General features: G+C 34.4%; 2 protein-coding genes across 3 annotated transcripts; one reads left to right on the top strand and one right to left on the bottom strand.

Annotated features, from left to right (window-relative positions):
- The first annotated feature begins 9299 nt into the window (after window positions 1-9299).
- LOC133302961 (F-box/LRR-repeat protein At3g58900-like) lies at window positions 9300-11079 on the top strand. Its single transcript, XM_061502780.1, has 3 exons — window positions 9300-10169; window positions 10266-10403; window positions 10762-11079. The coding sequence occupies exons 1-3, from the start codon at window positions 9300-9302 to the stop codon at window positions 11077-11079; spliced, it is 1326 nt and encodes a 441-aa protein (XP_061358764.1).
- Window positions 11080-13247: 2168 nt separating this feature from the next.
- On the bottom strand, window positions 13248-15701 carry LOC133302965 (F-box/kelch-repeat protein At5g60570-like). Of its 2 annotated transcripts, none has more exons than XM_061502788.1 (2): window positions 15529-15701; window positions 13248-15291 (listed from the first exon to the last, which is right to left on the bottom strand). In XM_061502788.1, the coding sequence occupies exon 2, from the start codon at window positions 14920-14922 to the stop codon at window positions 13738-13740; it is 1185 nt and encodes a 394-aa protein (XP_061358772.1). In that variant the 5' UTR covers window positions 14923-15291; window positions 15529-15701; the 3' UTR covers window positions 13248-13737. The 2 variants fall into 2 exon arrangements, with proteins under 2 accessions (XP_061358772.1, XP_061358771.1); XM_061502787.1 differs by having other exon boundaries at window positions 13248-15133.
- Between the last annotated feature and the right edge of the window lie 5261 nt (window positions 15702-20962).

The raw sequence follows: 20962 nt of genomic DNA, 5'->3' as shown, positions 1-20962 counted from the left end.
GAGATATACATATATATCTTAGTAAACCAAGGGTCTTTGAGGGGCACTCCACTCATGGCTCACTCAATGTGCATGCAATGATACATATATGAACATTATAACATACAAAATCATATAACCAACTGGGCACAATCCAAGAACATCCCTACTAAGATTCTGTTCAAGGACTCCATCAAACTTCTCTCGGGACGTTTCTTGGCGCCTCTCCCATGGTTGAGAGACTCCATGGCAAACCCAAGTGGAACTCCTAAGGAGACTTATCTAGTGGAAGTCCCACGTTTGGAGCTCCCTAGTGCCGCTACCAGAGACGACTCTACGGCAAAACCCGGCCGGAACTCCCCAAAGGAGCATAAATCGGCGGAAGTCCAAACCAACACATCTACTAGTCAGAGATCACAATTGTAATATCATACAACATGTCACGCGCATGTCAATCAACATGTCAATAATGCATGATCATACTATTACACACATTATCAAAGAGCACACATCCAACCATCACCCCTAACTTGGGCATGGTGATTAACCCCAGTACCAAAAGTTTACCTAAATTCTAAAAATAATGCTCTCCAACGTTAGCTCCAAGCTTGATCCACCTCTATTGAATTCGTGAGAGGTAACCACCAATAGATTCCCAAGGAGTAATTTCCAAGCCTTGAATCAACCAAAACCACTCACAAATGCCCTCTTTCACACCAAAATCATTCAAGCTATAGGGAAGAAGATCTCCTCACACAATGCTCCCCACAAGATGCACTCCACATGAAACACACTCACAAGAAAGTGGGGAACAACTTTGTAGTTGAAGATTCCTTCTAAAAATGGCTCTAACTCAAGATGGAATTTTGAAGAGCTTTCTTTCCCAAACAATGGAGGAGGCTGCGAGAAGGGGAAGAAGAGAGGAGAGAGAATGAGCCAAGTTTGATTTCCTATGTCTTTAAGCCACTTAAGTCACTTAAAGTGGGTCTCACAACCTACTCATTTAATTCACCAATATTCACTAAATTCATAAATTATCAATTTCATCCAAACTCAACAATGTTTTCAATTCTTAGAATATTAATTCTATTTTCACGTTTTCCAGTAAAATTATACCCAGTATAAATCACTATTTATCAAATTTCTCAAAACGCACCTATCAACTCAAATTTTCATTCTAAAATTTTTAGTATTATTTTCATCAAATTATGCTCCAATTTAACATTCCACTTCCAGGGCTATACAGTTGGCAAATTGCCATTTTGCCCTTGATTGGTATTTTGACTCAAAACTTATGATTTTATCTAAATATGCCCTCTAACCCTCAATTAGGCATTTAATAATATATTTCAAATATATGAGGTGTTATACCATGAACAGTTGATTTTTCATCATGTCAGAGTCGCATACACAATAAGAAATATTTTATTTATTTTTTATTTTAAAAGATGCACCACCGTATATGGCAATTTAATCAATGTTTGATAAAAACAAATATGTTTATTGGAGTATCATGGGCGCAATAAAAAAATGTTTATTTTTTCAATTTCATTTAATGAATCAGAAAGTTTACCACTCCATAAGTTGTTGATTTTTCCTCATGTCAAAATTACAGACATAATAAGAAATATTTTATTTTTTTATTTTAAAAAATGCATCGTATATGGCAATTTAATCAATGCTTGATAAAAGCAAATATGTTTTTTGTACTATTATGTATGACTTTTTTTTATATAAGAAAAAAGTTCTTCCTTTTTTATGTATGAGTTTTCTCTAATAATTCTCATCAAAAGGAAGATATCTTCGATCTTGGGAGCTCTTTGCAGGTAAATTTTATTCTCACCCATGTACTCTTTTGCTTTATGTTTTTGTTTCTATAGAACTCATCATATATTTTTCTTTCAATTAAAAAGCTATACAGGAAGTGAAAGATGTTATCTAAAATGATGTTACAATCATTGAGAGGGGATAATCGTCTTAAGGACATATTGTCTAATATTGGGTTTGGATTTTTCATTGTTGCATTCATATATCTTCGTACGGTACCCCTTTCTAATGTTGATGCATAACACATGTTTTAGAAAAGTTTGTAGTGTTATTCATATATCACTTATCAATAAGCGATTGGTGGTATCGATGTTTACAAATCGAGGGATTTTGTGTACCGGATACATATTTTCTCGTAAGTCGAGTAATTTTGCGTATCGAAATTTGGCCGGCACCTATTCTTGCTCGATTTGCCCTTGGAAAAAATCTTTGTAGTATAGATGAAATTAATTATGTGCTTTACTCAATGATAAAGCAATTAAATGCCTCACTATTTAATAATGGATTTTAAGATAATAGATTTCAATAGTTAAAGCATCTAGTTTGTTTTGAAATGGCTTTTAGAAAGGAAGTGGATTTACGATCATGTTGTTGATGCTTCCATATAGGTCACTTTTTAATATATATATATACACACACATTACTTCCCCAATTTTGATTCGGGTATGGTAAAGTTCTAAGACCTCCTTAAGAGTATTTCTCCGAAGAACGAATTTTTGATCTTGTGATTCAAACGTATCCACTTTTAACAATGTCACCGAGGATCGTATAGGTCACCTTATAGTGAAAAGTGAGGAGTTTTCAATTAGTAATTTTTGCATCGATTTTGATTTATGGTGTTTGTAGAATGGGTTTAGCTTGACCCAAATTGTACTTTGTAGGGACCAAACAATCCCACATTCATTACAAAGCACTCTATTTATAAGAAAAATATAAATAGCCTTATAAATCTTAAGCAACAATAGTTATTCATGGGCCCAAGCCCAAACTACTAAAAAAAACATAAAACAAATCTAAAACTTACAACAGTAGCAGACCTCTGCGGTCTTGGAATTCCCATTGGCTTTCTTGGCATCCGCGTAAGAAAAATCGTCGCTTGAATGCAAAGTATGAGTCATACCTAATATACTTAGGGTGTGCATTACAACCATTCTGTTCTCTGGCACTATTTTTGAAAAGAAATAATTCTTTCATATTTATATTTCTTGGAGCAATTTCTGAGAAAAAAAATGTGTTTGATAACATGTTCTATTTTTATTCTGAGAATGAGAATTATATTTGAAAACACAACAAATAATAGAATAAAAATCATTCCTATTAAGCATAAAAAAAAATTGGATCATCACTTTTCTTTTCATATGGTGTGGTGGTGGTGGTAGTGGTGGCGATGGTGGTGGCAGCGGCAGAGGTGGTAGCAATGATGGTGTCGTGGTGCTGGTAATGGCGGTGATGGTGGTGACGATAGTGGCTGCGACGATGGTGGTGGCATGGTGGCGGCAGTGGTGGTACCAACAGTGGCTACGTCTATAGTGGTGGTGGTGGTGGCATGGTGGTGGTTACAGCGATGTTGGTAGTGATGGTGATGGTGGTGGTATCGGTGGCGATGGCGTGGTGATGGTGGTAACAACAGTGGTTAATGGTGGTGGTGGTTGGTGGTGGTGGTAGTAGTGGTGGTGGTGATGGTGGCATGAGGATAATGATGGTGGTGATGGCGTGAAGGTGGCGGTAGCATCGTGATGGTGTTGGTGGTGACGAAGATGGTGGTGGTACGACGATGATGGCGGTGGTCGTGTCGATATGGTGGTGGTGTAGGGTGATTAAAAAAGACAAGTTTCTCATTTTGTGCCTGGGAACAGAAAATAGGAAGAAAAAAAAATTCCTTTTTCCAATTCCCTACCACAGAAATTGAACCGGTTCATTCTCGGGAACAAAAAATTAAATCGATTTTGTCAAATACTATTTCTATCTATTTCTGTTCTAGGGAACAAAAATTGAAAAAAAACTAATTCTAGAAAGGTTGACATGCACACTGTTAGTATTTTAATCAGGTTAATTTTTCAACTCCAACCAACCTGACTATATCCTAATTAATAACTAGATCAACATAAAACTTTTAAAATAAAAAGTTAATACCAAAGAATATTTTACAATTTAAGGTAGCAATAGGTTAAACGACCGATTAGACCTATGTTTTTTTCTTCTTCGAAAAGCTCAAGAAAGGAAAAAATACAGCAAAGAGGTCTAAGTACAGAACCTAGCCTAGCGAACTCCAACGAAGTCGTTGTATAAACTTTGAAGATAGCCAGGAGGAGGGTCATCAAAGACTTGCACTGCCCAAGAGAAGCTATAAGCATATGAGGCTAGGAAATCAACCACTTTATTTCCTTCATGGTGGATATGAGAAATTTGCACCTGCTAGCATCTTTGTAACTTCCCCTAATATGTTGCACCAAGCTCGACGAAGGGTGATCTTGATGACACCCATTTGATATAATCTGCTGGACTGAGAGAGAATCTTCTTCCAGCCATACTTTTCTAAATCTTTTTTCCCATGCTAAATGCAATCCTTCCAAACAAGCCCACAATTCTGCATGCAAGACAGTACCTGGCCCCAAGTTCTTGTAGAAATCGATAATTCAAGCTTCGGTTGGGTCTCAAGTAACATCTCCAGAACTGGTTCTGATCCCATTACTAGCTCTAGCCCTATCAACTTTAAGTTTTACCTAGCCTAATAGAGGGCATGTCTAGGCTATCATCTTCTCTACACGGTTTCTCGGTTGAAGACTTGTTGCATGAAGGGTGGCTGCTTCTTGCATGACATTATTCCTAAACCCCAAGGCTGAGTGGGTAATTATATAGGCACTATGATGTTTTCCTTCAAAAACCCACGTTTTTCTTCTCCTCCAAATGCTCCACGTTAATATCCCAAAAAGTATAGGCCAATCAGCGTCCATTCCCAAGCTTCTTCAAATTTTCAAATTAGAGAAAATCCAGTCATACATCTTAAGCGTGAGGAAAACCTACCAACTAGTCTGATGCACCACCATCCTCCAAACCTCCATCGACTGAGGACAATCACGGATAACATGGAGAATAGTTTCGCATGAAATATTACATCGAAGGAAAACAACTGAAGAGGTTATGTGACGTTGTAGCCTTCGATTATTAGTTAGCAGCTTTTCTCCAACTAGTAACCAAAGGAACATATAAACTCCTTCCGGTCCTACCTACTTTCAAATGTTGTCCCATTGACGAGCTTGAATTGTAGTTGTGTTATGTTTAACAAATCATAAGCTGACTTTAGAGTGAAAACACCATCTACTATCTCCCTCCAAATAATGTGGTCCTTACCATCTTGCTCAGAGGAAGGAAGAAAATTCAAGAGATGCTGGACGATGTAGCCAGGAAACAAGTTATGAAAAGAATCCCATTTCCAACAACCCAATGCATCCACGTAGTTTGTCACATACTGCAACAAGTCTGTATCAGAAACATGCGACAATGCATAGGTTACCAAAGGGCCACATTCAGGAAACCAATTATCAAGCCAGAACATAGTGGATCTTCCATCACCAATTAAGACTCGACTACTGTCCAGGATAACGTACTAATGACACTTGATTCCCTTCCACAAACGAGAGTTAGTGTTTGGGGCGTTAATATAGGGCATCATATCGTATTCTACTTTATACTTTGCATGCAGGACCATGGACCATAATGTATCAGGGTAAGTGAGAAAGTTAAACCCAACCTTAATGATAAAAGCTGAATTCATCTTTCTCATACTACGCAGACCCAGCCACTATGATTTTTATCTAAGCAAACTTGATTGTAATCTGCAAGATGAAGACACCTAGTCTTTGAAGAAGAGCCTCAAACAAAGCTTCAGATCTTTGCATCGATCTCATCACAGGTGGTGAGAAAATATGCTTACCTGCATCGGGTAAGATGGAATAGCGGTCAACACCGCTTTTGATAATGTCACTCGACCATCGAGGGACAAACTGGCATGATTCCAAGAACTCATTTTAGAATGAAGGTGATCCAACGTATAGGAGAATGATGATCTGTCCACTTGCTTGTGATGTAAAGGGATGCCTAAACATTGGCCAAGATCCACAGTAAGATAGAACCCCAGATTATGACTAATCTCTCCTACTTTAGTGTGCCTTACGTTACGAGAAAAATAGAATTTAGTTTTTCCCTGGTTAACTTTTTCCCCAGAGGAACTGCAAAAAGTATGAAGAATATGTTGTATTATAGTGATTTGCTCTTGAGTAGCTTCTGTAAACAAAAGATGATCGTCAGCAAAAAATAAATGGGAGATTGGAGGAGATCACCATTGGCTTCTAACTTTTTTGCTCCACAGCATAATTGATAAGATAAGTTAGCCTTTCTATACAAAGGACAAAGAGGTAAGGAGATAATGGATCTCCTTGCCTCAATCCTCTTTTGGGATGAAACTCTTGAGTGCAAGTCCCATTCCAAAGAAAGTTCATTGTGCACAAAGAAACACACCACATAATAAGCCTAATCAGACTAGTAGGGATTCCTATGCCATATAGGGTATCTTCGAGGAATTCCCAGTTGATTATATCACAGGCCTTTTCGTGGTCCACCTTGATAGTCATCCACCCTTTAGATCCCCTTCTAGTCCGTTGAGTGAATCAACTCCCAGGAAATTATGACGTTATTAATGCCACATATCCCTTTGATAAAGCTGCACTTGTTAGGCATCACCAGTTTTTCCATCTGCATTTAAAACAGTTAACAATAACTATAGTTACCGTTTTATAAATTACATTACATAAGCTAATCTTGTGAAAGTCCTTAAATGTTTAAGGTGTCCCTATTTTTAGGATCAAGCAGAGAAGAGTCTGATTTACTTCTTCAATTTGTTGGGGATTTCTAAAGATATCCTGGATAAAATTACAGACAAAATTTCCCACTAAATCCCATTGACTTTGAAAGAATATACTATGGAGGCCATCAACACCTAACGCCTTATAAGGCCCCATAGAGAAAACAACACCTTTGATCTCCTCAATGCTAGGATGATTTTCTAACACCTGAAGTACCCTCCTGTCCAGTTTGGGAAATTTGTTCCTTATGGGAAATAAAAGACGGAAGTGGTTATCCTCTTTGAACAAGTTGTTGTAGTATTCCATTGCCATGGTCATGACTCGCATCATTCTGCAGAGCATCAATCTTGTTTCTTCTTCTCCTAGCAATTGTTGCCGAATGGAAGAATTTAGAATTATGATCTCCAAAATGAATCCAGTCAGATCTAGCACGTTAGTACTGAGTAATCTCTTCTCTGAGATAGGTTTCATTTAATTGCTGCCAAATTTCCTATTGAAGACTTTCTAAAGCAAGGCAAGGCTGCTAACTTAGACTGCGATCAATCCCTCGGAGGCGAGCATGGAGCTTATTCTTTTTCCTCTCCTCTTCCTTGAAGCAATCCATGTGCCAAGAGATGGCTTTTTCACGGAAGTGATTGCTCGCTAAGTGCCAATTACACTCTCTAGTCCAACTTTCTTTGACTAGATCAGAGAATGAGTTATGGGACAATCATGCCGCCAAGAATCTGAAAGGCTTCTCTCTATTTACGTTTAAAGAGTGTTGACCTTCACAGAGCAATATTGGACGGTGATCAGAACTATAATAAGGGAGATAATACATAACTCTATTTGGAAAGGACACATTCTAGCTTTCATTAGCACAGGCGTGATGAAGCCGTTCCGAAAGAGTACCCCTCCTCCAGGTAAATTTGGGACCCTGATGACCAAAATCAGCTAGATAACAAGCTATTAGAGATGGTCTCTGACCTATTTACTAATTCAGTTAAGTTAATATTTTTAAATTTCTATTTAATTAAGTATTTACGAGCATTTATTATTGATAATGGTTTTATTTTTTATCGTATATTTATTGACCTCTATAATATATATATATATATATATATATATAGATATATATATAAGATTTACATTTCTGCAGCTGCTGTACATATAGCAATCAAATACTTGCCATATATATACTTGAAAACATTAAATGCGGGGAATCATAACCATACAAAGGATGAAAACATTAAATGTGAGGAATCATAACCATACACCTGTCGTTGCTGTACATAAAGCGGCTGCATAAATGATTTTACCTATATATATATATATATATATATATATATATATATATATATATATATATATATGGGGAATGTTATACTTACAACCTTTTTTTTACAACCTTTTACAATCATATTTTAACCGTTGATTTCCGTCAATCAGCGGTTATTATTTTCGCAAATCAAACTCATTAATTAATTATTAATTCGTAATGAATGATAGCCGTTGATTGGCGGAAATCAATGATTAAAATATGGTTGTAAAAGATTGTAAATAAAAATAGATTGTAAATATAACTTTTTCCATATATACATATATATGTGTGTATATATATATATATATATGTATATTAGGTCAACGTGTTTTGTAGATCGTAATCTCTTTTAAAAATAATGTTTGGTGCTATGATGCATCATGCATATCATTTCACTTTTGCATAAATTAGAGTAGGTGTATATAAAACAAAGGGTTTGTTTTTTGTTATGTCACATGACAAGACTATTTTCCTGCACACACAAATCAAGTGTGGGTCCCACGCTTAAAAAAAAGTCAAACCAAAATCAGGATATGGCGCCGTATCCTCAAGATACGTTGCCAGATCCTTGTTGCAGGAATAAACAGTGTCATTCCTGCAACATGATTCTTATATTTCCCTAAAACAAAATATGATTACTTATATAAACTTTATAAATGTAAAGTGATGAGTCTATTAATATGTGTATTTAGCATTATTCTTTTAGGGGGCATATTATTTTTATAATTTTACACGGATACTCTTACATTTATTATTGGCCATTAATTTACTTGTATTTATAATATACACTGCACAGTTAAACATGTTAGCTTTGATTGTATTGATTAGACATTTACAACAAAAAGTTGTTATTTTAGTATGTAATATTGATAAGGAAATGATTATATTTATAAATTTTTTATTTACAAATTTTTACAAATTACATTATGTATTTCCGGAATTACATTCGGTTAATAATAATATATTTTTGGAATTACATAGTATAATTTGTAAGAGTTTATAAACAAAAAGTTTATAAATGGATTATTCCCTTATTGATAATATATGAAGGAAAAATACTTCTCATATTACATGAGAAGTATTTTATTATGTTGTGACCATTTGATTTGCGTTAATTTATTTTTTTTCACCACTAATTGAATGACAGTAAGAGAAAATCAAAGCAAATGAAACATATAGAAGTTATTGGTTTCTAAATAGCATGGATTTCAAAGTAGCTTAGTTCCATAATATTCTACTCATTTATTCTTAATGCAATTATATGACGTATTTTGTTTGCTGAATTATATTCATTTAAGGGGTGTTGTCAGAAAATGATGCAGGGGAAGAGAATGGAGAAGAAGGACATCATAAGCACAATGCCAAATGAAATCATTTCGAACATTTTATCTCGTTTAACAATCAAAGAAGCTGGTAGGACTAGCATCCTATCAACAAGGTGGAGATATCAATGGACCTATTTCTTTGGGGTAGTGAACTTTGATCATTCACTTAAGAATTATAACTTGCGTCGACAAAACAAGCTTAACCCTTTAAGAAAATCCATTGTTTTTGTCTCTGAGTGGAAGAAATTCATGAGTGATTTGGAACATGTTTTGAAATCACTGAAATGTCCAACTATGCAAGGACTGAGAATTTGCATGGAATTGGGTAACCCTCAAAAGGTAGCTCAATGGGTTAAGTTTGCTGCTGAGAAGAATGTTCAAGTGCTTGAGCTGAATTTCTTTTACAACTTCACAACAACGTTCTTCGAAATAAGCGAGAAGATTCGCAATGTGATATCATCAACAAGTTTTGAAATGAAGTCACTGTGTGTGCTTCGTTTGTCTGCTGTGGACGTGACTGGTGAGGTTATTGAGCATTTTCTAGCAACTTGTCCATCTCTTGAAACATTGTGTGTCATTGAATCCAAAAGTTTCATTTTACGCTTGAAAGTTTCTGGTCAAGCTTTGAAGCTGAAACATTTGGAGTTGGTTGAAGTCAAGATTATACATCTAGACATTTCTGCTGAGAATCTCATGACATTTAGATACTCTGGAGGTTTTGGAAGGTTCAACTTTGAAAGTGTCCCAAACCTTGTGGAAGCTTCCTTTGGAGGACGGTATTCTAGTTACCTGCAACCAAACATGAACAATGTTGATCTTTTTGGGTTAATCTCTCAGCTAAATGTTCTGAAATTGGACCTGTTTCCCCATGATAAGGTTGGTAATTAAGTAGATTACATTTTATTTTGTTTTGTTTTGTTTTTTTTGTTTTCTTTTGATCAATATGGTTCATATGCTGTTATCCACATTCAGGGAATTCTTGAAGGCCTACCTGAGTTCACTAATGTGAAGCATTTGGAGCTGCAAATTCCTCATACATGTGGAGGGAAGATGGATCGTGCTCTTTCTTTACTGAGTGCATTTCCTTCAATATGTGTGCTTAAGGTGAAGGTAAGAATAATCCAATATCTCTAATTATTTTTTAGAATCAAATTGGATTTTATACTTCTCATGTTACATGAAACGACCCTTCTTATGTTCGGTTCCGAAAAAATAAAAAATAAAAAAATAACCTTGTCCACCCTTATCTCTAACTTCCATTTCATTGTTGCAAGCTTGATTATCTGTGATGTCTTCAACTTCAGCCCCATTTGTTTTTGTCTAATTATATAGTGATATATTGCTCTTTCATATGCACTACACTTTCATATCATTGATGATGCTGCATGTATATGCTGATATCAGTACAATAAGAATTATGTTAATATCAATCACAGTTTCAGCTGTGTGTGTGTGTGTGATATGGCAGTTCCTTAGGTGCAATATGAAGCCTGAGGAGGAGGAGGAGTGGGAAGCTAATCTAAAAGGTGAGTTCCCAAACCTGAAAGAGTTGGGAGTATCAGGATATAGAAGAGACACAAGTCAAATTGAGTTGCTGATTAGCATAGTTGAGAATGCTCCTAATCTCAACAAGATTGTTGTGGATCCTCTCTCTTCATATTATGTGGATATTTCACCCGATGATGTTCGGGCCTGGATTAGAAAACGGCGTCATGGCTCTGCTAAATGGTATGCGGATGGTCTGAAACAATATGTGCCTCCTCAAATTGAAGTGATTGTTCTCTAATGGCAGCAAAAGCAGTGGTCATTTAGCTTTCTCGTGACAATGGATTGGAGGCTTCTTTTGGGACTTTATTATGTTATTTTGCATTTTTTAAAATTTCTTGCAGACTTTTTAATTTTCTTGCTCTGATCAAAACATTTTGTGTGAGCATGAGTGGTACTTTTTATGTTTGGAATTTTTGTGATTTCGGTTGTCCCTTTTGGTGGGACTCATGAGAGGCCCTCAAAGAAACTCTTGAACTTGAATTTGGTTGAGTAATACGCCTCCGTTTTATTCCATTTTTTTTTACGATAGTTACACTAATTAGGCAACTAGGCCCCCTCGGTATTCCATAAGCTTCGGTTCTTTGAATCGGTTATGGAACTAATTCTGAGTACGGGTCGAGTCTGGAATTAAGATCTTATATCCCTTCCAAAAGAGGTTTATTTTGATGGGCCGGGTATACATGGTCCCTATCCAGAATTAGTAAAAAACAGGGAGTGAGAGGGAATTCTTTAAAAAGAGAGGGAGTGAGAGGGAAACAAAATTTTCCAAAAATAGGAAAGGATCACCTTAAAGAACATGGGCCGGGATCACTTTAGAAAATTTCCTTCCAAAGATAATATTAATGGGAATCAAAGTACTGATATTTCCTGCTTTGTAGGCAGGGCAAGAACTAAATTTAATTTTGGTTACATGCATCATATACATCATTATATGGCTAACAAATTTTTCCATTGAAATTCCCCCACCCCTCTGTTTTGCCATATGTTGTAGTAAATTAAAAGAAACAAAAAGTTGAAATCTTTTTGGAGTAAAGTTCAGTGGTGAAAGGAACCTGGTTTTCAACAAACAAAATGGCTGTTTTTGTTTTTATTTTTATCAAAAGAAATGTCTTATTTTATTCACTTGAAAAAAGAATTGATACTTTATGAAACTCCTAACTTTTTTATTTTTGGAATCTCCAAGTTGAAAAGAAACCAACAGCTAAAGGAAGGCCCGGTGCATAGTGGCAGTAGCCCTACCACATTATCAGACAGAAAGGATTCTATTCCCAACATGCTAATGTGTACATTTTCTTCACGTTAGGTGTCATGTGGCGGAGATACTTGTTGATCAGGTGGTGCCTTGGCATTAATTAATTTTTAAAAATGATATAATTTTTTTAAAAAAATTATGATACAACTTTAATACTAATTGAGTTTTTAAAAATAATACAATTTTAATATTGACTGAATTTTATTTGATTGAATCTTTTAGCACTAGCCAAGTTTTATTTCTGGCTCGGCCCACAATGTCAACCAATGTCACTACCAACATAATCTTCAGTAAGCATTAGCGTTTTCCACGGAACTAGTACTATGTAACGTTCTATATAGTTTCTTGTTATAATCATCAGTGTAAAAGCAACAGAAAGTGAGTCAGAGATTTATGCGTACTAGAGACTTCAAGCAAATTGAAGAACCATGTAAACACGAATTTACCATTTAAAGTAGTTAATTAAAATTTGTAACGATGTAACTTTCTATCACTTCTTTTATTCCCTTCATTTTAAGTCCAAGAAAATTGATACAATCCCCTTTGGATCGATTGGCACATATATCATTATAGCTTCTAGGATATACACGCATCACCCAGTTGGTACAAAAGGATTCCAAATTACTTACTGAAAACAGACACCAATGTATTACCAACAAATGGCTAGCATAATAAGCTTAGCTTAAGGTGCAATTTTTTTGAGTAAAAGACAGATTCATTGTAGAGTATAACTGTAAACTATCATTGCTGAATAAATAAAATGGCCATTGCACTGAGCCTTCTCTTATGATTTCTAAACATGTTTGTTAGTTAAGATAATAAAGAATGGTCCCAGACTCACAGTTATACAGCCTTATTAATGAAGAGAATCATTTCTGGGTCAAGTTGTAGAAAGTGGATGCTATACAAAAAACATGAAGATAAAATCAATATCTCAATCCAGGAAGTACAGCTGGAAGTGTGGACAAGGTGTGAAAAACAAATCATAGAACTGAGGGGACCTCATTTTCCATAACATCATAAATAACAAGGGGAAAAAAGAGAGTTCAAATACGTTGATAACCTTGTTTTCACCTAAGCTTGCAACATGACATCTGAATTTTGAGCCAAGTATGAAGGTAGATTGGTAGCTATATAATATCATTGGCCTAATATGGGAACAATCTTCGTCATTCAACTTTCCTGAGTGCATCAGCTACAGTCCACAACCCATATTCCATAGAAACTTAGTTCTGAAACACTCTAGAAAGATAAGCAACCCCCCTTCCCCCCAGCACACAAAAATTATTCCACAAGGCATAAATACAGGACAAAATTTATGACAAATATTTCATACATTACAGGACCAAAGCAGCGAAGAATGAGCTTCGAAGCATTAAAAAATAAAACTCCTTGATTTATTGGTTTACATAGTTGGATAAGAAAAAGATAACAGAACATATCTGTGTAAGCCTACTCAGTAATCTCAAAAGCAAATAAAAATATGGATCATCGAAGTGAGAAACACATCCAAATAAACCATGTTAAAAGAAGAAACCCAAATTCTTATCAATGGAAAGCTATCCCAGCCACAATTAACTTAGTAAACACGGAAGCGTCCTTCAAAGCTAAGTCAGATTGTAGATACCAGAATCTTCTGTTGAGTCAATCTAAAAGCATCTCACCAGACCAACCCATAACAGCACAATTGTACACAAACACCCCAACATGCTCCTTCACACCAAGTACCTGCCAATCTATGGTTCCATTCCCGACCCCTGTTTTAGGAGACCATGAATTCAGTACAATAGCTTCACCTTCTGGACCCCTTTGTCCACCCACAACCAAAAGTTTCTCTCCACAAGCCTTGAAAGCCAGCCCCCATCCATTAGAAGAATCAGCCCGCACTGGAAGCCTTCCCAATTCATTCCAAGTGTTCTTTTCCTTGTCATATTTCTTCACCATGTTGGTTAGATGCTCAACGGCATACAACTGATTATCCACAACCGCCACAAGTGGAGGAGCCTGAGCAGCCCCATTAACATATGGATACATACCCTCTATTTTCCTCCAATTTCTAGTCTTAAGATCATACTCCTCCCCACAAGTCAATGAAACAGTAGGACTTGACATGCCACCAATCACGTAGAATTTGCCATCCATAAAAAAACCAGAGCACAATCTACGCGGCGTATGCATGTTTGGTAACAGTTCCCATGTACTAGAAGAAGAGTCATACAACTCCGCCGATTGTAGAACATTTCCATATTTATCACTTCCACCAGCAATAATAGCAATTGAACCACGACTGCCAGATCCAAACAAGCAGCGAGGTTGGTTCATCCCCTGGCACTTCACCCAACCGCGACAAATCAAGCTATACTTCCAAATGGCAAAATCCATCAATTCCCGGCCAAAAACCAACAGTTCACTCCCCACAGCCAAGGACTCCTTATCTGCATGGTTAAAACACTCATCACAAGGCATCTTAGGTAATGTTATCCATCTATTTCTCTTGGGGTCAAATGCCTCCCATCCTCTTGGATCACAAACCAAATAAACCAAATGCTCCAGCTCCACAATTCCCAATTTCTTCCTCAACCCAGATAGATACCCGCTACTAATCAGCAAGTTGTACCTTTTATTTATGCATGCTAGTGAAGCATAATCAGATCTACTAACCCAAGCAAGACAATTCAGTGCAACATCATCGACAAGACCAGGAAGAAGTGAATCATTTGGTCCAATTCTAGAAAAACCATCATTCACTCCATCCCTAGTATTCACAAGGCTATCCAATTTCTCTTCATCTTCCAGCAAGGAACAATCCAAACATGTTCTTTTCGCCATGTTAACAAATCTTCAGTGTATCCCAACAAAAAATCTTGACAATCCCTTCATATGCAGCATATACCCACAAAGTAAATCCCAACAAGGGCACGCAACCAATTTCTATCCATGTCTTCTTTCCATCAAATTTAGAAACTTTAGTTAGGAATCTGTAATCACCTTATGCTAACCAATCGCCCCTTTACAGAACTTCACCCTATTGGTACATCAACTGGAAAACCATAACCTCAGATAAAAAAAAGGAAAAAGAGAAAACGAAATATAGATTCACAACACTAAATGAATAAGCGACAAAGATTCGAAATTCTGGCAACACCAGAAAATCAGCGATTTTCCTAATCTAATTTCCAGCTACAGAGACAGAATCATCTGCGAATTCATAACAAGGAATAAAATAAACAGAGGGAAAAAAATGGAACAAATTTGCATGCAAAGGAAAAACATCACCCAGAAAAAGAAAAAGAAAAACAAATTTTGAGTTGAAGGGTTTGCTCTGATCCGATTCAAGAAGCATGAACCGGAATCGGATCCGAACCAAAAAAAGAAATTTTTTTTTGATGAATTTCAAAACTGGGGATGAGTGAGAAAAATAAATGTGGGGGGTACCTGGAAGTGCAGAGAAAAACCGGATCTCGGGTACGGAACCGCCGCATGATTGAACGGAATTGATACGCCGTCAAAACATGTTTTGCCGGTAACCGGCGACGGGAAGGAAAGGTGAAAGTGGTGTGTATTGTGTAAGATAACTTACAAGTTGGGACAGAGAAAGAGGGTGGTGTGGTGGCTAACCGTATAAAATATGCGACTATGTTGTAAATTAAATCTCGTGTACAAAAAAAAAAAAAAGCCTCTTCAATTGATGCGTTTATCTGTATTTCATGTTTTAAGTATGGGTTTGATGTTGTTATGTTACTGAGATAATTTTATCTTCAATACATATAAAAATATATGAGACTCATATAACATCATGTAAAGAGAAGAATAAAAAGAGAAAATATGAGCACTTAAGATTTTTATGTGTGTATAGAAGATAATTTTATCTCATTAGAGATATTAAACCCTTTAACTATCTTCTTTAATATTTCTCTCTTTTGTTGTATTAATTTTTTTTATTTCTTGTTTTGGGGCTCAAATGTTGTGTCGTGTAGTGTGATGCTGTTGTCGTTTTTTTTTTTAATGTTAATTTTGATTTAGTGAGTTTGATGAATTAAAATTTTGATTTTGGGTATGGTTGTTTGCGGATTTATAACTGGCTTGGAACTTGGAAGTATTTGGAATAAAGTTTGTTACTTAAATTTTTTATTTTTCCTGTTGTGGATTGTGTGAGGTTGATATGATTATAAACTTCTTTTTTGTTAAGAAGTTGGTGTAAATTAGTTTGATAAAATTATTATATATTTGCTATAAATTCGGGTTAATTTTTTAAATGATTCAAATCAATTAATAAGAATATAATAGAGAGATGCAATTAATATATATTACAAAAACAAATAATTCGGAGATTTTAATGAAAATTAAATATTCAATAAGAATTTATTTTTTGTTAAAAATATTCAATAAGAATTTTTAATGATTCATAATCTGCTCCAATTAGGTATTTAGAATGTATTTTATATACCACAAAGTTCTGGTTTTTTTTTTTTTTTTTTAAAACAGTTCTGGTTTTTTACATGCACGAAGTTATAAATTATAAGAAAAAATTTTCATATTGTAATTTAGTAATGTGTTATCAAATTATTTAATGAATTTAATATATTATATATTATTGAATATAATTAAAATATTATAATATATTGTAAAATAATATTATAAATTTTCTATATTGATAACAATATGTTAAAATTAAATTCTTATATTATATTGTATCATGTTCTCTAAATATAATAAAATAAAACTAGTTTACCGAAAAATAAAATAAAACTAAATATGAGGTTTTTTTTTTTTGTTTAGTATGATAAACTATATTTCGTTTAAATTTCAGATAAATTTTTTGTATATAGCTATTAATTCAACTTTCCATAGTTAGGTAGATTTATAATTCATTCACATTAGTGCTTTGACCTACATTATTCTGTTTGGAGAATCGTTTATATAGAATAATGCACTAGTGTGTGTATTTATATATTAAGCGACGATATCAACCTATATTGACATAAAAATAAAAAAGTTTATATCCAATCTTAATTATTGATTTATTTGCATTTAATTGCTTACCTATATAAGAAATTAAAGTTGTTAGTTATAAATAAAATCAACGGTTAAAATTAAAAGTGCTAATTATAAGATATAAAATAAGAACTTACTATTTCTCATGTTATAGAAGATAAAATTATTTTCTACATATATATAAAAGTACGTGAGATTCATATTTTTTTCTCCCTCTTCTCTTCACATAGCCTTACATGAGCCTCGTACACTTTTATATGTATGTAGAAAATAATTTTATTTCCTACTACATAAAAATCAAACCCATAAAATAATCTTACCCATATTTTTAATAATCACCCAATATTATTTAATTTAGGCCAGTTATAAGATTTATTAACATATGCTATGCTGTATGTATTTACAGATATATTATGGGCATTTATATGATGGGACATGACAATGAACCAATTGAATTCACCTAGTCAGAAAATTTAGCATCTTCTTAACTAAAATAGTTAAATAAATAAATAAGAAAGAGTATTTGTTGCAGCGGAAAACTTAACAGACTGGTAAAATAAAGATAAATTAACTTTAACAGGCAATCATTTTATTTCTAAAGAAATGCTTCAAATGTTAAACTTTCACCTCAAATTAGAATAATAATAATACTGATTAATACTGTTACTCGCTATATTTATCAAGCATACAAACTAACTCAAATCGCTTGATTTTTTTATTAGAAGAAAGTAGTACGGGTTTTACATATATTTTAATGGAAGTAGAAAGCTATGAAAAATTGACATGACTATGGTAAAACATAGGGGATAAATATAAAGGGTTATATTTATCTACTTTTACATAAGATAACTATATTTCTTACACACACAAAAGCTAGGTGGGTCCCATTTCTTTTTTTCTTTTTTTTCTCTCTCCTCTTATCTATGGGTCTCACTTGCAATCTTGTTTCTACAACATAAGATAAGCATTTTCCTACAACATAAGAAAAATTATTTCTCAAATATAAATTAAGAATCTATTTGGTAAATAGTAAGAAGTAGAATTGCGATGAGACCGTATTAAGGATGAACACCAAAATGGTTAATAATGAAATGTGAAATTCTTTCTTCACTCTCTTTCGGATAATATTTCCCTTTTCAAAAATGGGAAAAACACTTTGCCACGATGTATTCAATAGAGGGAAGATTACCGTTGTATCTATTTTTTTTATTGTTTTAGTAACATATATGTATGGGTGTTAACACGCCAAGCTGAGCCGAGTTTTGGTCTTAAAAGACTAAGTCTGTGATTAAATGTGTCGATCTTATCAAGTCTGTTACCTCTTACGAATATAATTATCGGCATGTGGCATGCCTTATTTACAAAAAATAAAAGCCTGATTTGGCCTGTTAGAAAAAAATAAGACAATAAAAATTTATCCAAACAGAATATACAATCAACAACACTAGTAATTCCATAAATATTCATAAATTCAATGTATATCGAAAACACATAATATAGAACAAAATCATTCAAAAAGTCTGTTTAACTAATAAAATAGGGGTGAAATGGATTGAGAGGAGAAAGAGGGCTATTACAAATAGTATAAAAATATAAATAAAAATAAAAATTAATATACTAGGTCAGCCTGAGAGGCTGCAAGGCCGAGCTTTTGAATTGAAGCCTAAGGCCTTTTTACTAAACGAGCTTTTATACAAGTCCAAGCCTGGTTCCAACAACCAATATTAGGCATGTAAGCCTGAGCCTTCACGAGCCGAGCCAAAGGCCCCTGACTTGTTTATCACCCCTACATATAAGGATTACTCCATAACCCCCCCCCCCCCCTTTTAAATTTATGTGATTAAGGTGTAACGACTTTCAATATTTTAAAATTCCAGTTTTATCAGATAGAAAATCCAATTAAAATATTTACTTTGTGAAATAAATTTACAAATTGTTAAGACTTTAGCCTTCTTACACCTTTTCTTTTAAGACAAACTCTATATGAAGTAAATATTAAGGTAGCATTTAAGTATTTTAGAATGAAATGTTTCTATTAAATGATAGTAAGTGAGTTGAGTAAGTAGAAAGAAAAGGATCTCGGTTCAATCCTCACATGTCATCTTCGAGAGGGATTTAAATATCTTCATCTCTGACCCGCCCCGCACTTCGAATTAGTCTCATAATTGGCTCAAAGAGTCAAAGTTTGTGAGCATATCAGGGGAAACCAACTCTCTTCAAAGAAGTAATTGGGGATGAGTTAACTCCAAAAAAAAATGTTTCTATTTTATGTTTGTTTAGTAGTATTTTAAAATTGATATATTTCACTCTCAGTAAGGGTTGATAATATGGATCAATTTGTCCTGACCCACTAAAAATAGGCAGGGCGGGTTGACCCGTCTTATATTGATTCTTGGATCTTGATTTCACTCTTGATTTTGATGATTGATTTGTTAGATATGGCAATTCTTTGACATTTTGTTGGATTTGATGTACTTTTACCATGGCTTGTGACATTAGCTTCTCTTAAAGGTTATATATGATTGTTGTCATTGATATTGGTTGCAATATATTTAGTGGTTGTAATATATATGTACTTTTATAATACTTAATTTGTTTCCCTTCTTGAGTATGTAAGCCACATTCTTAATACCTGAGTTAGGGATGCCAGGAAGATGGACTACATGCTTTTCCAAATATCTGGGTTAGGGTAATTCACTTATGGCGGAACTATGGGGTTGCCTTGTTGGTCAGGAGCTGACTTGGAATTTGGGCTTCAGACAAATCTAAATGGAAGGAGATTCCACGGTAGCCGTTGATTTAATCTCTCAAGAGTGTGAATCGCATCCTCCCACGTCTTCTTTGGTGCAACAAATTTGGATTTGTCTCTAGCAAGATTGGATGGTTCAAGTCTCCCATACATATAAGGAGGGAAATCAAGATGTTGATTGTCACGCAGATCATGCACATACATATTGTTAGAATTTGCAAGAGTTTAGAGACTCTAGATGAATGTTTACCCCTTCTAACAAATGATGCTACGAGAGTAGTTATGTCAAGATAGTGTTTGTACTTTTCTTGTTTTTATTTTTTCTTTATTTCAAAAATAAAATAAAATTCATGTGATTCTAATTTAAGGGTCTATTTGACAATTGTGTCCTTATTTACATAAAAAATAGCACTTTTCCCTGTATCAAAATATTTCACCTATCTGCCCATTTTTTACCGTTGACCATGAAATATACTCGAGTACAAGATCTTATACTCGAGTAAATCAAGTATCATGAGTTTATACTCGAGTATATGACCCAGATAGTCGAGTATTTGTTGTTCGACACAATATACTCTAGTATATGGTCATGTACTCGAATAAATGTTCAAAAAAATTTCTGCAGCAATTTCCCAACACATAGCTCTCAAAAAGTTATGTAGAATAAAAAAGAAGCTTCTGATTCGGATACCCAAGTTAAAAGTTATGATCTTCCGAAGTTTTACTCTAGAAATTTCAAGATTTTGTAATGTCAATAGGTTTTGTGATACCCACAAAGCTCCTCCTCATGTTACTCAAGTCAAGTCCAATATTACGAGTATAAGACTATAGAAACTTGTTTGATCCAAAAAATCTCGTGAAATGGGGCACAAAGAAATATTTTTTGGACCAAATCTCCTATGAAGTTTTACGGTAAAATTTCCAACATTTTGTAATGCAAATAGGTTTTGTAATACCTATAAAGCTCCTCCTCAGGTTACTTGAGTTAAGTCCAATATTATGAGTATATGAATATAGAAACTTGTTTGATCCAAAAGTTATGGCATTCCGAAATTTTATGGTTAAATTTTTTTTAACGAGATTTTTTTGATCAAACAAGTTTCTATAGTCATATACTCATAATAT

This window comes from Gastrolobium bilobum, unplaced genomic scaffold, assembly GCF_033153095.1.
Source record: "Gastrolobium bilobum isolate Gb01-03AN ecotype WA unplaced genomic scaffold, APGP_CSIRO_Gbil_v1 utg6923, whole genome shotgun sequence".
Taxonomy (NCBI): Eukaryota; Viridiplantae; Streptophyta; class Magnoliopsida; order Fabales; family Fabaceae; genus Gastrolobium; species Gastrolobium bilobum.
Note: the sequence above shows the minus strand (reverse complement) of the source record. Positions and strands in the feature narration are given on the sequence as shown.